Below are 17,513 nucleotides of genomic sequence, written 5' to 3'. Positions count from 1 at the left end.
GCTTGTCAGATCCAGCAAAATGATGGCGCTAGTAAGCATTTAGTGTCCTGGGGACAACAGAACTGCAGTGTTACGTAACTTTGTGGGCATGCATCGGTTTCCTCGTGTGACATACTGTTTATAGGTTTAATTTAACATAATTCACTTAAATGCAACGTTGCATATTACAGAGCTAAAGAAAGATATATAAATATATAAACATATACAAATCAAAAATGTTTGTAAATTTGGGGGATTAAAGACCTTACTAATGACTATCCACCGGGCCAACTAGTGGTTAGAGCAGTCAGCTATTAAACTAGTAAAAACCTAGTCTCACTTTGCAAGACCTTCCTCCACAGCACTGCGGAGGAGGGTCTGGCTAACATTCTCACAGCATTCCGGGATGCGAGAAAAACGTGCTCTGGTTTATTGGCATTTCTTTAAACCAATCACAATCGTCTTGGGCGGGGCTAAGCGCCATACGGAGCAACAGCGCCTCTGCAAAATAGCCTCGGGAAGGAACATGTGTACGTTCAAAGGTTGTTTTAGTCGTGCAACAGAAAGGCATTCCACTGCCTGGCATACATTTTGGCGCTACTTTGACAGCGAATAACTTTACATCTGAAGTGTTTTCATTTGTCCATTGTTTATTTCTAAAGAAACACGACAATGTATAAAAGGCTCCATTACCTTGTACCTCACGTTATGGCTCCGTAGCAGACGCTTTTGTAAAAATAGGCTAACGATTGTGTCATAACCAAGTGACTTACTGTCGCACAGTAGAGGAACTACCGTATAGTACAGGAGAAGCTCGCAGGCAGTCTGGGCTTACGTTAGCTGTTTAGGTTTAATTACTAATGTTAACTAGCATGTTAGTGATCAGTAACTAGCCTGTGCCTATGTTTTCTCCTTACATATACCTACGCTCTCAGTCTCTGTAAGATTGGGAATGATTGAGATTTCTCTTGGCACAGCTACCAGAAGACTTCCAACTTTCAGACAGGTTGCTCACATCACATTTATGTTGTCTCACTCCTTCACTGGTCTCCGTCCAGAGCAACGGGCTCTGTTGGTCCATTTTATATATGTCAATGATATAGACTAGTAAAAACCTGACAGTACACAGCGTCCTCCTCAGACTTTAAGTAATGGGTGGGAATGAGAAAACAAATATAATATTTTAAAGGATAGTAATCCATGAATGGTTGAGCGGTCTTTGAGACACTTGCTCACTGCTGTTTTAGGAATAAGTTTTGTGTGATTTGTTGCTTCCTGTGTGTAGAGATTTCCAATCAGTGACTAAACACATCACCTACCTAATGTGTGCAAGCAGGACATGTCTAAAGTAAAAGGAGTATAATTTTAGAAATGTTGCAGAGAGTAGCTTTCATGTTAGATGTTCACTGATAGCTGAGGTTTTTAAAATATTAATGCAGGTTTTCACACTTAACTCACGTGTGTCCCAGGTTAGCCAGAGAGAGGAAACAAATGCTAAAGTGTTTGGAAGGAAAAATGTAGCAGACATCAGACGTTTTGACTTATGACACAGGAAGTTTGCTCACCACAGACGTTGCAAGAGACGTGGTGTTTCCGGTGTGTACAGACACTCGATCGCTTCAAAACAGCAGAGAGTCATCAGATGTGTAAACTCAAGGCCCGGGGGAACAAATCCGGCCCCTTGCAAATTTTGATCCAGCCCGCATTTCAATTTAGGTTCATAGCAAATTTTGGCCCAACTAGTTATGTACCACACCAAAAAATAAATAAATAAATAAATCAGGAAACTGTTTTTCATACTGTAATTATGCAACACTGCCGTGCAGAATTTGACAGATTAGCAGACTTTGAGATTAAGAATTCCCTAAAATATTTTTTAGACTAAAATATTTTTTATATATATATATATATATATATATATATTTAGGCTGTCAAACAGGTTGTTGTGAGTTGGCTGGGTGGCAGCTGCTTTTAAAAATGTTTTTTTTTTTAAACGTTTAAAAATTTGTTTTTCATGACTTGCTAAATTCTATGATGGCTAAGAAACTTTTTAAAACTGTATGGGAGAAAGCTATATGAGACATGCAATAATACAAAGTTAATTGACTTTTTATTTTGCTAAATAAAAGCATGTCAATAAACTCAACATGTCTGGCCCTTATTGTGATCGTCATTTCCAGTGTGGCCCTCAGTGAAATTGAGTTTGACACCCCTGTTCTACATGTTTACCCCAAGCACAAGGACAAATCTAGCTACTTAGAAGACAAAAGGCCTCACGCAGCAGCACATGAATCCTGAGAAATATTCAAAACAAAATCACAATTTCAAAGTGTATCTATAGTCACATGGTGCAGGTGCACCTTGTCTCTAAAATACAATGTATGAATACTTTGAATTTAGCGCAACTTGGATCACTAAGACAGCATAACATCACTCTTTAGTGATTTTATTCCAGTGTTGTGCATACTGAACTATCCTGTGCAGATGGCAGACCTGCATCATGTTAAATTGATGGTCCAGGGCTGGTATGAGTAGCTTGGCTGTAAAAGCCCTTCCAGCAGGTTTCCCCTGCAAGGCAAATGAGTTGATGGGTTCATCTATCTATCTGGGCTTGTCCAGTGAAGGAAAGAAAGTAACACAGCAAGGCATCTGATGTCTTAATGAAGTGACTTTCTCTGTGTGCATGTGTCTATTTCTGTGCAATATGTGAGTGAGTGTGTGTGTGGGGTATGAGTCATTAGTGAATCCCAGTGGTCTGTCCTGATAGTGAGAGAATGCACAGGATCTTTTGTCTCTGGCACTCCTGGAAGATGTATCAGGTTTCTGGATCAATGAGCAACAATCACAACCAGAGCCATCTAATCTGCAGTTTCTGAAAATCCAGAAAAATACACCCAGTAGCCTACTCATTGGTGTAATTTGTAGGTTGTGTTGTCCTTTATTCTCTGCTCAAGATACAACAGATGCTACATGTTCTTCATATCCCTGCACCATTTTTAGGACTCTTCTCAATTCATAGCTCCAGGAACTTTCATTCACTCCAGAGCGAGCCATTAGAGAGAGAGAGAGAGAGAGAGAGAGAGAGAGAGAGAGAGAGAGAGAGAGAGAGAGAGAGAGAGACCAGACACTGGTGCACACCAGTGATAATGGATTACTGATGTTATTATGGTTCAATAAGGTCTCTAAACAACATCCTCTGATCCACTGCCAAAAAAACTGTTCTCTTTAAGTGTGTGTATGTGTGGGTGTGTGTGTGTACAATATTAATTTGTAGTCTGTGAAACATCCATCTATTACCATTATATCATCGCAAATGGGTGACCCCCTTAAAGCTATAGTGCGTAGTTTCTGTCATCCCCATGAGGAATTCTTAGTAATGACAACAACACTGTTGGAGCGTCCACATGATGCAAGCCTTACGTGATCGCGCACGCGCCCCTAGCCCTCCCCCACGCAGTTGCCTATAGCCAAGGAGGACACGGAGGATTAAAAAAAACATGATGGACTCTTCAGAAGAATTAATTATCTTCACTCGAGCTTCTGCGCGGGGAAAGTCACCGGACGACACAATCTTCTGAATACAGCCATACTGAGAATTACAGACAGAGTTGTGTGGAGCTGATAGTCTTAATTAGCTTTGTAGCAACTCATTTAGCAATGGCTTGAATGTAACAGACGTTTATTAATATCAAAAAGTTACACACTAAAGCTTTATGATACATAAAAAAAAAAAGTAAATAAAAATAATACTCCGTGTCGTGTACAAAAACAATGTAAATGTATTTTGCTGCTGTAACACGTTATTGGCCCTGTTGGTTTATTAATTACAGAGAAAAGGAATGTCTCCAACTGGTCAAATGATAGAACAATATATCAATCAATTACTTTATAAAAACATTCAAGCGAAGAAGCATACCTTCATCCACACAGCAGCAAACCACACTTGAACTTGGAAATTTAAAGTTTGCACAACTTGAACTCTAATTCAGAGATTTTCTTAAGCAATTTCTCATTATTTTTGCAGAGATATAGCTCTGCATATGTACAGTATATAGTAAAGTGATGATCGTTGAGCAGATGTTGCCATTGTAAAAAGCCCCACATTTTATAACACGGCTATTTCAGTGCTGCATTAATTGCAGTTTGGAAAATCCTAAATTTAGACCTCTCTCTACACTGTAGGAATTGGTACAAAGAAAGCTCTGGCACTTAGCAAATATGTGTTAAAATATGTATTTTTATTTGTAACATTTAAGAAAAATACATTTCTCAATTTATTGCTACTATGTCCATTTATTTATTTTTTACTCATTTCAACACATTTTTCAATTTTTAACTGTTTTTTTGCACAGTACAACATTTTGATTGGAAATCAGTTCTATTGCACAATCTTGGACCATGACAATTCAGAATTTCACTGATGATGTATGTGCTCTCTCTATAACACAGATTTGTGGGGAAATTGACTGTTGGCGCTAATGTGTGTCACCTAACCACCAACAGTACACTAGATGGTCAGAGTGATAGCTGTTTGAGAGTTTGTCTCGAACCGGTCTCTGTCCCGTCAGGTTTAAATGTCAAAGCTAAGCGCCTCGTCCTCCATTTGTTAACCAGTATGCTGTTGGTCCCAGCATGCATCTGTTTATTCCACAGTTGGTCCCTTTCCTATCTGCCACCCACAGTGTTGGTTGACAGAAGTATGTGCATGTGTGTGGCGGCCTCGAAATTACCCGCTTTTCCCCCCAACACTGCCTGTGTCTAAACAACAGGTGCCTGTACCAGAAGTGACTCATATACACATCCACGCACACATAAACACACATGTACACTAGACATGTAAACAACAAAAACCTGATGGATGTGAAAACACTGCAAGATAAAATGATGGAGCAGAGAAAGACCTACATGTAGGGAAAGATTCATTTTTGGAATCTGTCCTACCTGGCTTTTGTCATAATCCTGAAGACACAAGACATCAGCAAAAACATAAAAAGGGAAGAGAAAGACATAACTTACAGTCCTAATGCGACAGAATGCAAACTGTCTGTGTGGGGTGAGAGTAAAATGGGTACAGGCTGGCATATGATGTTCTTCTAATCTGTATTCTCATTCAATAAAAGAAAAGTGAGCATGTCAAGGACTCCATTTAGTCACTTTACAATGACCAGAGTAGAATGCTCTATAATGTAATATGTCATAGAAAAAGGATCCCTTGTTCTAGGGATGTTTTGTTTTTGCCAAATGTGTCTTGAGTTGAGCCTGCCCTCCAGTCTTGCTCAAATGAAATGCAGGACTAACATAATTATCTCTATTTTCCATGACATTCACACTGTTCAACTTGTTTTTGTCCTGCTTCTTAGTGCTGCATGAGCACATCAGAGTGCTTAGCCTTTACATAATAAATGCTGTCACAAAACATAATTTGGTGATGCTGAAGGCAAGAAATGTAATTTAAAAAAGTGGAACAATCACAAAGAGACTACAGAGCCACGTCAGGTCGACGGAGGACATTTTAAGCTCTCCATTAAGCCCCTTTCTAACACCCAAGGGAGCGTTACATGAGCTGGGAAAAGTGTGTGTGAGCTAAGGGGTGTGTGTGAGCTAAGGGGTGTGTGTGAGCTAAGGGTTGTGTGTGTGTGTGTGTGTGTGTGTGTGTCTTTGTGACTGTGTCGGCAAAGCGTGGCTTCTAGTGATTAGTCAAAACTGTAACTGACACACGGCTTGCCCAAGTGATCCTATCGGAAGGAGGGAAACCACACACACACACACACACACACACACACACACTTAACACTTTTCTTACATACTTGTTGAAGTGGCCTTAAGAGAGACCTAGTTTGTTCTTCCCTAAAAAAAAAAAAACTCACTTAAATGGTATTGAAAATGTCGGTGAGATTATAGTCTTTTTGGAGTTTTTGTTCTCTGTAAGCGTTTAAAGACATTGTCAAGAAGGTTCAGTACCACTGGGCAATAAATATAAAATGTCAAATAGCTTTTTCCACCAGTAGTTCTAAATCTTCATCATAACACAGAAAAGTTTGATCTTTGCACATTTAGACCATACCATGCTGGTAGTAAGCATTATAGCAAGACAAGCATAGCAGGATTAGACAAGTAGAAGCTGAGGACACTTTCCAATCGTGTGTGTGTGTGTGTGTGTGTGTGTGTGTGTGTGTGTGTCACCTGCCACCGCTGAGACTTTAAAGCACTAATTAGTCAGGATGTCAGCGGGTTTCAGAAAATCAGACTTCTTGAGATCTTGTAATTCTACCACGGATTTATTTTAAGAACCCCTGAAAACACAACCAGCTATGTGTGTTCAGTGAGGGGCATGAAGTGTAAGTGGGTTTGGATAAGTTCATACTGTGCACATTTCTTATTATGTCACATTAATCTAAAAGTTAAGATGAAGTGAAAAAAAAAAAAAAAAAAAGCCTGTCATTGTCCGATGCTACTAGTAACGGTGTCACTCTTACCGTGTTGTAGCCGGCGGGTTCTTGGCCGTCTGTGATGAGTTCCCGCTCTCCCCTGGGGTTGACCCTCCTGAAGCGCCGTCTGGACCTCCGTTGGGATTCTTCTCTCTGCAGAAAACTGTCGTCCCCCTCACTGCCGTTATCCACCTGCAATACACAGTCAAAACCCTCCTGAGAATAGTGGTTTCGACGGGCTTCGCACCCACAACCTTCAGGTGTGTGGAGACAGGTCTCACTGTCTGAGACCTGAGAGCACAGCTCAGAGCTGCTCCTTTTTAGCAAATCAGGCTTTTGGATCTCAGGAACCGAGTTCAGATTTGTAAATTCCAAGTTCTGGTTCAGAACTTTAGATTGCTGGTTCTTGTAATCCAAGTTTTGGGTCTTAAACTCGGTTAGGTTTTGAAAGTCTGAGTTGGGATCATTGAGTGTGTTCCCTTCCTTTCTCCGTGGCTCCGCTTCATGCCCTGGGGTTTCTGAGATCTGGTCCTGCTCTTCTGCTGGCTCCTGGTTGAACATCCAGTTCTTCCAGAGCGCAGAGAGCCGGTGCCAGCGGAGCACACTCATCCGGACACAAGGACGGTATCAGAATAACACATAAAAGCAGGAAATACCACGGGAGGGGAGAAACAAAAAAAACAAACGGGGAAACACTTTTTGACAAAAGATGAAGTGCTGCGTCCAAATGTTAAAAAAAAAAGGTCCACAAAATCCTGAGGGATCCCGCGACATTACATCCTTTGGGGCGAGCATCCACAAATAAAAATAAATAAAGAAAAGAACCAAATTAAATGAACGAACAAATGGATTCACAATGAGGACAAAAAAACAAGGGTAGTCTCTCTTTTTGTCTTCGGCGCAAGTTGCCCTCTTCTGAGAGCCGGAGAGTTCAAGACAGAGTTCAGCTGTTCAACACGTTGCATACTGACTTATTCAAATTCTCTCTCACGCTCTCTCTCCTTCTCCCTCTCCCCCCGCCCCTCCCTCTCTCTCTCTCTCTCTCACACACTCTCTCTGAGACACGCGGACAGAGCATACACTGAGCCCACAGTTTCCTCCAGGAAACCGTAAATACACAAATATCCTCACCCGGCAGAAAAAAACAGCACAGCACACAGATTCCGGCCATACAATTCATTCCCTGTAGACTTATTGTGCCGGTCTATTGTTGCAGGAGGAATTTGTTTTCTTTCTCCATTGCATAATGTTAAGTAAGTCAACAGCTTTATTATTTCAGTAACAATGATATTTTTAAGAAATTCTAAATATGTAAATAGATTTTTTTTTCATCTTCTTCCAACTTTTGTTACTTTTGTTTTGTTATTTCTTACAGCTCAAAGTTTTATGATTCATTGTTTAGATATTAGGTTTTTTTTGCTAGATCGAGCAGAAATACAACTAGATACACCAACTTTAACCCTTGCGGTTATGTTCCTCTCTTCAGTATTGTTCCACAACATGTCTGTTAAAAGAGTACTGCACCGATTTAGCATTGCAGTTTTACAACACTGTCAGACTCACGATGGACATGGATGTCGTCTTTTTCATTACAGTCATTCCTTTTCCTTGTTTCACCTACATTACCCATAATGCAACCCAACCAACAACAGTTAGGTTAGAGAATCAGGTGTGTTCTAATCATAGACAGTACATAAAATGGACCAAACGATCCCGTTGCTCTGGACGGAGACCAGTGAAGGATATTAGAAGCACTTTTCCGGTGAGCGCTGAGCATTACTGCACAGCCTCCAACTGAGAGAGACAACGTAGATGTGACGTGAGCAACGTGTCTGAAAGTTGGAAGTCTTCTGGTAGCTGTGCCAAGAGAAATCTCAATCATTCCCAATCTTGCAGAGACGGAGAGCGTAGGTATATGTAAGGAGATAACATAGACACTGGCTAATTACTGCTAACTAAAATGCTAGTTAACATTAGTAATTCAACTTAAACAGCTAATGAAAGTCGAAATGAGCTTCTCCTGTACTATACGGTAATTCCTCTAATATGCGACAGTAAGTTGCTTGGTTATGACACAATCGTTACCCTATTTTTTACAAAAACGTCTGCTACGGAGCCATAACGTGAGATACAAGGTAATGGAGCCTTTTATACATTGTTGTGTTTCTTTAGAAATAAACAATGGACAAATAGAGTCTTTAAACGCTTCAGACATAAAGTTATTCGCTGTCAAAGTGACGTCAAAATGAATGGCAGTCAATGGAACGCTAACGGCGGGTGAGTGCTTGTTAGCATCAAAATGCCGCCATAGGAGCTAGCCTCAAGCAGAGATGAGGAGCGAGCTACAGAGGTCTGGTAAGTTCACTTACCATTTCTTACTCCACATTTGTCACTTTAATTAAACCTTCCCATATGCATCGGTTGATTCATATGTTTCAAACAGAGTTTCAACAGTTTGCTGTCCCTGTGGGACTGTCCATCTCTTTATACATTCACCTATTTGTTGCAATTATATTGGGGTCCACAACATCATGTACTAAGTTACCCACGTGTCAGCCTAAATTCACCTCTTCTAACTTGACAATCGCGTCATGCTTAAGGGGTTTGTGGTCAGCTGTTATTGCTTAGTAGTTCATCCTTGCCTGTCCAGAATATTGATTGGATAATTTGGCGCCTATTAACAAGTGTGCTCTATGTTTCTGTTTGCTATGTCAGAGTATCGCTGCCTGTTGTTCAGCCTTCCAGTTTGTCAAGCTTTCTGCGTCTGCCAGTCTGAGAAGCCGAGAGAGGACAGAAATGAACGTGATCCAGCTGCTGGTGTTTGGAAATTTTTAAGCTGCATCTTGTTGCCACTCCTCTTTCTGTGTCTATCGCACTTATCTTCACTTTCTAGCTCATTATCTTTATCATTTCCCTTTCCTGGTTGGTTGTGAGACTTTCTTACTCCCTCTACCTCTTATGTGCATAACAAGTATCAGAAATAGGTTGACTGAATCTATTTTACAATACTGCAATTCATCTACAAATGATTGTGCTTTCAGTGTGTTTAATAAAAAAAAAGAAATAGTATTACTGTTACCAAAGAAAATAGTATTACTGTTACTTTACAGAACCAATGCAGAATACAAATGTATAATGTATGTATGTACATTATAGGCTACATTTACAGTTCAATGTTATGAAAGATAAAATGGCTAGGCAGGATTTTGGTATGGAATCTTTCAAATAGTCATTCTACTTGCCCCTTTCAACTTAGAATGTGGTAATGTGCTTACTATGAAAGAGCAATATTTCATCATAGTGTATAAATGCCCCAGACAGTTATTTCATACGTGACTATTATTTGTTTGCGCCCCAACATATACAGTGGCCTCACAGACCTACGATTGTCCACGAAAAGTTGAGACGGGGGGTGAAAGACTATGAGCTGAAGAACCGCCAGAGAGAAATTTGCTGCTTGCCTTCCTGTATTCCCACATGTAACAAATACAATAACACCCATGATACCTAAATACCATTGAAAAGACTAGGATTATATCTCTCAAAAGCAAACATCACAGAGCTGTTTGATTGAAGACAATCTCACACATCGATTAGAAAGCGGCTTTAAAGTAAGACACAAGAGAGAAGATGGACCCAAAGTTTTTCTGTCACTGCTGGGTGCTGCTGCTGTGTGCTGTCAATAGCTGCTTTGGGGTCAAAGACAGAGCAACAACCTTAACCCCCCACCATCTATCCCATGACGACCACTTCAGTCAGCCATTCAGAACTCTTGCCTTTATGTATCGGAATGACTGTCACAGCCATAATGTGACCATATTTCCTGTTTCCTCTGTCCATTTAAATATATGTGTGTGACTAACTTCCCATGTAGTCATCAGTCAGTTTACATTCCTCTCTGTCTATCTGATGGTTTGGCTGCCAGTGTGCCTCACCCCCTTTTGCTCTATTCATTCATTTGTTACTCCACTCTTCCCACTACTTATGTCCTTTCATTCCACTGCATTCCCACACACACGAACACACAACCCCACCCTGTCAGTCTGTGAATGTCACCCCTGTCCATCCGGTGACCAGAGTCATGACGATAGCCACAAATTACACTCCCTCTACTATTCCCATGGCCCTAATTAGCTGATTGGCTGCAATGCAGTTTGACTAGACCACATTCCCTCTGCTCTTGTGTTTATGCATTTATCAGAGTGAGAGTGAGTGTGTGTGTGTGTGTGTGTGTGTGTGTGTGTGTGTGTGTGTGTGTGTGTGTGTGTGTGTGTGTGTGTGTGTTCATGTTTATTAGTGTTCCTGACAGCTTTTGTTTTATTCCTTATGTGGTTATCCAATTCCTTCCTTTTTATGTCTGAAGGGATCATTGATGATGAGCACCCACTGCTGAGGTGCTTCCCAAAAATCCCATCACTCAACCAGTGCCATAGTGTGTTCTTTTGGATTTGGGAAAGGATGTACCACGGTTTGCGTTGTCTGTTCCGCTGTTAACATTCAAGCTGACTACCCAGTTATTCTCCTGTTTATTCCAAACAAGCTGCTGTTGCCTGAAAACTAACATGCATCACCTGCTGTGTGTCAGAAGGATTTTTCCAGGAAAGTCTCAACTGACAGCAAATGCAAAAGCTTTCTGAACAGAGTACAGGTTGAAAGGCAACTGCGTTAAAAATCTGGCAAAAGAGGGATTTTATTTTATATAGATAGATTGATACCCAATCATCATCTGCTTGCAACAAACATTCCTATAGACGGACATTAGCAGTACTTGATAAATTAATGTACATAGTGAAATCACTCCTTAGTCTTAAAAAGGAAGAACATGAAGCTGACCATGTGAATCTCTTGACCTGAGATTGGCCTGACTTGACAATACAAGTCCAACCTGCTTTAAAAGCCAGAATCTGTCGATAGTGTTCTGGACCTCTGCACACTGTCACACAACGTGCTGAAGAATCAGTTTTGGTCATAGACTTTTGTCAGGCAATAAACAATCGACAAAATAATCTTTAAATAACAGTGTGTTAACCAATCTGAATGCACACATAATATGTCAAATAAAAAAAAAATAGGTAAAAAAGGTAGAATGTGTTATACCAGTATCTGTAACACAATTCCATTTCTCAAGGAGGCTTTCTTTCACTGGCCTCTCAACAAGGGTGAAAGGTGTAAATGAGGTTTTCTGTTCATGTTTAAAGATAAGTATCTTTATAAAGATAAAACAACTGTTTTCTTGTAGCACTATACAACATCTCCCATTAGTCTTAGACAGAGATGTGCTGTCAAAGCCAGGAGATACTGGCTCACCAGTCCAATAATCAGTGTTTAAGACTGATTTCACCTTTGAAAACTGGATTATCTTTTTTTTTGTTTAGCTCGATGTACAGCTCAAATCTGTCTAAATGTAGAGGTAGTCATAATCTGCCAACTCCAAAGACGTATAGTCTGTATTAATATAATTATTACTATTGCACATCTGTTTATCCTCCACAGCCAACACCACTTATCACACTGATGTAGTTCTGTACATCTGTGTATTACTAACTGTCTATTTGCACATATTCTTTATACTGTGCACAATTGCACATTCCTTATTCAATATTTGGTTTGTTTTAAATCCATGTACAGCTCTTTATACTTCAGAAAATATATTGCACTTATATTTTGACTGTTATGCACCACAACACCAAGGCAATTTCCCTGTTTCTGAAAAGCTACTTGTCAATAAGCCCGTTTCTGATTCTGGCCCCCGCTTTAGCATATTGTACTGGTACTTTGTTATTTACTTCCAATGAGTCTTGATACTCCAGATTCAAATACCCATCCTGCTCTTCTGCACCACAGACCATTAAAAAGGTGGCCAAGACAAGGATATGCTTGGATATTAGCAACAATAACAGCCTCTACATAGTCTAATTTCTTGGTTTGCAGACAAAAATGCAAGTACTTGCAAAACAGACATGCCCATATGTGTAGATATAGACAGAAAAACACCTCATGTTCTCCCTAGCTCAGCTGATCCACTTTGTCTCTTTCTAGCACTCATTCCTCTCCTCCTCCCCCCCTCCATCACCACCAACATCTCTCTCTATTCTTCCTGGATAACACAAACAGTGGATGGTTTAACACAAACTCAGGTATGATTTATGCAAATCTATTCAGTGGCTCTTGTCCTGCGGTACCCAACTTCACATTCACACAGCATCACACAATCATACCAGGACCATCATCAGTACTCCCACCACTCCCTTTTATTGTCGCAATAGCCTCTGAATGGACCCACAGGGCTAGTTTAGGATTAAGTGCCTTTAGGAATGGGCACCTCACTATTATAACCCTTTTTCATTGTGGGAACTTACTAGGAAAATTATGTTCTGATGTCCCTGGAACTATTGTGGGGGAGTGTGCAGCCCTGAATGTCGCTGATTGGTCAACCACATGCCTCAAGGCTGCTACAAATTCAGTGTGGCATTCATTCAAACCGTAAGCAATTTATACTGATGTTTAAATGCAAGTAGTGAAAGGTGACTTCCTGAATTTAGTTGATGCAGCTCTAGGGCTGCACAATTAATCGCAATTGTATCGAAATCGCAATATGGAATAGTGCAATATCCAAATCGCAGGGGGGCGCGACATTTGTTAATGGAAAAATATGTGTCAAACCATTCTGAATTAAGTATTGTGGCGCTGCAGAGATGTCCCGGCCTACAAATTGTATCCTGCAGACTAAAGAAAAAAATCAATAATTCTCTCCAATATTGTGAATCATATCGCCATCGCAATATCAGTCAAAATAATCGCAAGTAGATATTTTCCTCATATCGTGCAGCCCTATGCAGCTCCTTATTTCCTGGGACTATTTGATCAAAAAGGGCCATTGGTTGACAAGGGGAGACTGTTACTCCTTTACTTTCCCCTTCTCCTGGTTTGTAGTTACAAACAATCTTTCTTTTACCTGAAGGCTACAAGTGCCCCATTATCTAACTGCAAATTCCCTCCATTCCTTCCTCCCTCTCTCCTTCTCCCTTTCTTTCTTTCTTTCTTTCCACTCAGCAATCCAAACTAACAGCACACACAAGAAAACAAACGTTGAGTTCTGAACTCTTCCCATATAATGTATAAATAAACATCATACGTGCAAGTTGCCTCAATTTGCTTGATAATGTTCGGCTACTTATTTATATTGAAACAGAATATAAAAAGTACGCTGTATGATTAGAAACAAAATGATGGTTGTTGGATTGCAATCATAATCATTTAACTTTTTGCACACTTTTAAAAGTGCAAATTGACAATCGTTTTTACACTTTGGGGTAAAAGCGTATTTCCCAAAATTTGCAGTGATGTGTTGATATGCCAACAATTTTAACTGTGTCAACTAAAACTGAATGCCACATATACATCAATGCAATCAGTGGTGCAAAAACTTTCTGAAAGAGACAGTTCTCTATTTTTTTTCTTTTCAAAAATGACTTCCTGTAAAACAGGGGGATTTTCCCAGTGAAGAACTGCCTGAAGCACTAAATATAAATAGTTTCAGAGCGAAACTGGTTTAATCATTATTGTGTTACAGCGAAAAGCGACATTAATTGAAATAAAAATCTTGCACAATATTGCCTCAGTTTAAAGCGAACAGAGTGACAGTGTCTAAGAATGATAAGGGTTCATCATTGTTCCCCTGGCTACAGTTATGACAGTTATGTAAGTCTGTACAGTCATAGTAACCTCAGATGAGGGTTTCTTAAAGGTTTCGTTAAAAAACCTTGTAGGGGACTTCCTGTGACGTCTGAGAGTCCATTGACCTCACTATTAAAAGTCAAAGATAATGGACAGGTAACAATAAAGAAGCCACAAGTCAAATCTGTGCAACGTCTTATATTCCTGATTCAGTAACCGTGGAGCTGGTGCTACCTGGCAAACAGAAACACACTGCATGTATTGTGCTAAACATAGCATGGTAAACTTCAGCTGAAAGAGTACGTTCAGATTAGAGGTGTTGAAATTAATCAAATAATCAATGCATCAAATCTTCTCTAATTCTGTTTACATATTCTGTTATGTTTTGCACATTCAGAAAGTGCCATGTGCTCTGTGCTGTAGTTTTATGTATCCAATTTATTTAGTAGAGCACTGCAGAATGTTTTGTTTTTGAAGCTTGAAAATATATGAATTAAGTATCTTATATGGCATAAATAGTAAAAATGTATTTGACGCATCGTGATATAGAATCGAATTTAATCACTGACATGATAATCGTAAATGAATAGAATCGGGAGATCAGTGAAGATTCACCCTCTAGTTCAGATATTCTCCTTAATTTAAGGAAAAGTTTTACCAGTAGTTACACAGATGTCCAGACTTTGCTGGTGGTCTATGTACTTGGTGAAAACTACACTGGAAGAGGAATGTGTTAGACATGAAATGACACTACAAGCCAGTTCACATCCTGGCTTACAAAGACTACATTCACCAATACAAATCTGCCCTTAACACTGCTCGCTCTACCTACTACTCTAGCCTCATACACTCTGGTTCTGCAAATCCCAAGATCCTTTTCTCCACAATAAAAAAAGCTCCCCAAACCCTTGGACAACTTCTCCCACTCCTTCACAGCTGATAAATGCAACACCATCCTGGCATTCTTCCAACACAAAATTGAGACCATATACAACCAAATGGCCATCTCTAGTCCCGTCCTCTCCATCCCTGAATCTGTCCCTCTCCCCCTAACAGACCGGTCATTCTCACAGTTGTCCCTTCTCTCCTCTGATCACAGCAAAATACTGTCTGGCATAAAGACAGCCACTTGCGAACTTGATCCCTTACCCACCACATTAGTCAAAGCCTGCCTCCCTGGTATCTGCCCACTCATCCTCTGTCATAAACTCCTCCCTGTCTCAAAAAGTCCAGACTTGACCCCGACATTCCCAACAACTACAGACCCATATCCAATCTCCCATTTCTATCAAAAACACTGGAACACACCGTCGCCTCTCAACTCAAAACTCACCTTGACTCCAACCATCTCTACGAACCATTTCAATCTGGTTTCAGTTCCCAACACAGCACGGAAAGACCTGATCAAAGTCACAAATTACCTCCTCCTCTCCCTCAACATCCTGATCTTACTCGACCTCACTGCTGCCTTTCAACACAATAAACCACTCCATCCTTCTCTCCTGCCTTGAGTCTTCCCTAAGCGTCACTGGCACTGCCATCTCCTGGTTCAAATCATACCTCTCTTACTGCTGCCAGTTCATCAGCATCAACAAATCCATATCCAGCACCGCCCCAGTCTCGCAGGGAGTCCCCCAAGGCTCGGTGCTTGGTCCCATCCTCTTCCTCCTCTCCACTCCCCCTTGGTCACATTATACGCCACCATGGAATACATTTCCACTGTTATGCCGATGACACCCAGCTTTACATCTCCACCAAATCCATCACTGCTGCCACCTACTCCGTACTCACAAAATGCCTTACAGAAATAAAAGCATGGATGCAAGCTAACTTCCTCAATCTCAACATCGACAAATCAGAAATCCCCATCATCGGCCCAAAATCCCTCATCCTATCCTGCCAAAACTTCTCTCTCGGCATCGATGGTTCTTCTCTTCCAGCCTCCACAAAAATCCAAAACATCGGGGTGATCTTTGACAAAACCTATCCTTTGAGTACCACATCAACCACATCACAAAATCCGCATTCCTCTATCTCAAAACATTGCCTGCCTTCGTCCGTCCCTTTCCTTCTCAGCCGCTGAAACACTCATCCACGCATTCTTCATCTCATGACAGGCCTACTGCAACAGCTTTCTGTACGTCACACCCACCAAATTCTTTTGGTATTGTTATTGTTGTTAAACTGATCTTGTTATTGTTTTTCCTTTGTCTTTACCTTGTAAAGTGCCTTTGAGTACATTTTAAATTGCTATAAAATTTATTTATTTATATAAACTATTATTATTATTATTATTACTATGACTAACAAAATTAGTTTTAGAACCGGATAGAGTTCCTTTAAGCACCCTGTCACAAAGCTACACCTAGATTCTTCAACTCTATTTCTGACTGAGACTTGCAAGCCGTGCAACATCAAGGCTACCAACAACCCATAATGCAACACTTTCTGTAGGAGCTAGTGTTTTTGTAAAGATTTTTATTATGTGATAGGTAACAGTGTAGGCATGAAACCTAATTTCTAAACATAAACAACATAATTCAACCCCCACTTTTCAAACGTAATGTCCATTTACAAAATATCCTCTTGTTTATGGTCTACAAATACGTATATATATATATATATATATATATATATATATATATATATATATATATATATATATATATATATATATATATATATATATATATATACAAAGGGCAAAGTATCCTGCCAATGAGGCTCATTTGAATTTGTAGACAAAGATACAGCACAAACAGAGAGAAGGGGAAAAGCACAAAAGAGAAGAACTGAGATGGGGGAGACAGAGAGGAAGAGAGATGAAAGAAAGGGAGAAAAAGGATGAACAAGAGAAGAGTACAGGAGGAAAAAAGGTGATACAGACATCAAATAAAGATGGAAAAATTGTGAATAATATCAAAGAGATGGGAAAGGTGGGAGGATAAAAAGGGAGGTGCTTGGTGGAGAAACCAAAGAGTCTAAAAGAGGGACAAAGGCAGCGCTTCTACTCACCACAATCATTTCTGACGGCTCCAAAGTGATGCATTCACAGCCTCGTCTGCCCCCCAGCTGCTTGCCAAAGCTGAAGAGAGAGAGAGAGAGAGAGAGAGAGAGAGAGAGAGAGAGAGAAATAAATGTTAAAACACAAACAAACCACAAGCAAAGCTAAGACAATTCTCACACTGACAGTGTCAACAAATGCAGTCAATCACATCTGCCCAACCACAGAGAGTAGTTGGAGAGTATAATAAGAGTTGGAGCAGGTGACACATATAACAAAGTGATGATGATGTAACTGAAAACAGCAGTAACTCATAAACATTTAACAAGCAATGAGACAGTTAACTTGAGATAAAGTATTTTTAAGGTGCCCTGAAGAGATAGTTTCAGAAAAGCATTGCCTTCGGTATTTTATGAGATTAGTAA

General features: G+C 40.1%; 1 protein-coding gene across 6 annotated transcripts in view; it reads right to left on the bottom strand.

Annotated features, from left to right (window-relative positions):
• The window catches only part of rapgef6 (Rap guanine nucleotide exchange factor (GEF) 6), a 159,497-nt gene that overhangs the window by 85,705 nt on the left and 56,279 nt on the right, over nucleotides 1-17,513 (bottom strand). For all 6 annotated transcript variants that reach the window (XM_028595451.1, XM_028595452.1, XM_028595453.1 and 3 more), the window contains 2 exons: nucleotides 17,100-17,169; nucleotides 6,456-6,599 (listed from right to left, as the gene is read on the bottom strand). In XM_028595451.1, the coding sequence (XP_028451252.1) occupies nucleotides 6,456-6,599; nucleotides 17,100-17,169 (214 nt within the window). The remainder of the gene's footprint in view (nucleotides 1-6,455; nucleotides 6,600-17,099; nucleotides 17,170-17,513) is intronic.

The sequence above is a fragment of the Perca flavescens genome, chromosome 13, assembly GCF_004354835.1.
Source record: "Perca flavescens isolate YP-PL-M2 chromosome 13, PFLA_1.0, whole genome shotgun sequence".
In the NCBI taxonomy this organism is placed as follows: Eukaryota; Metazoa; Chordata; class Actinopteri; order Perciformes; family Percidae; genus Perca; species Perca flavescens.
Note: the sequence above shows the minus strand (reverse complement) of the source record. Positions and strands in the feature narration are given on the sequence as shown.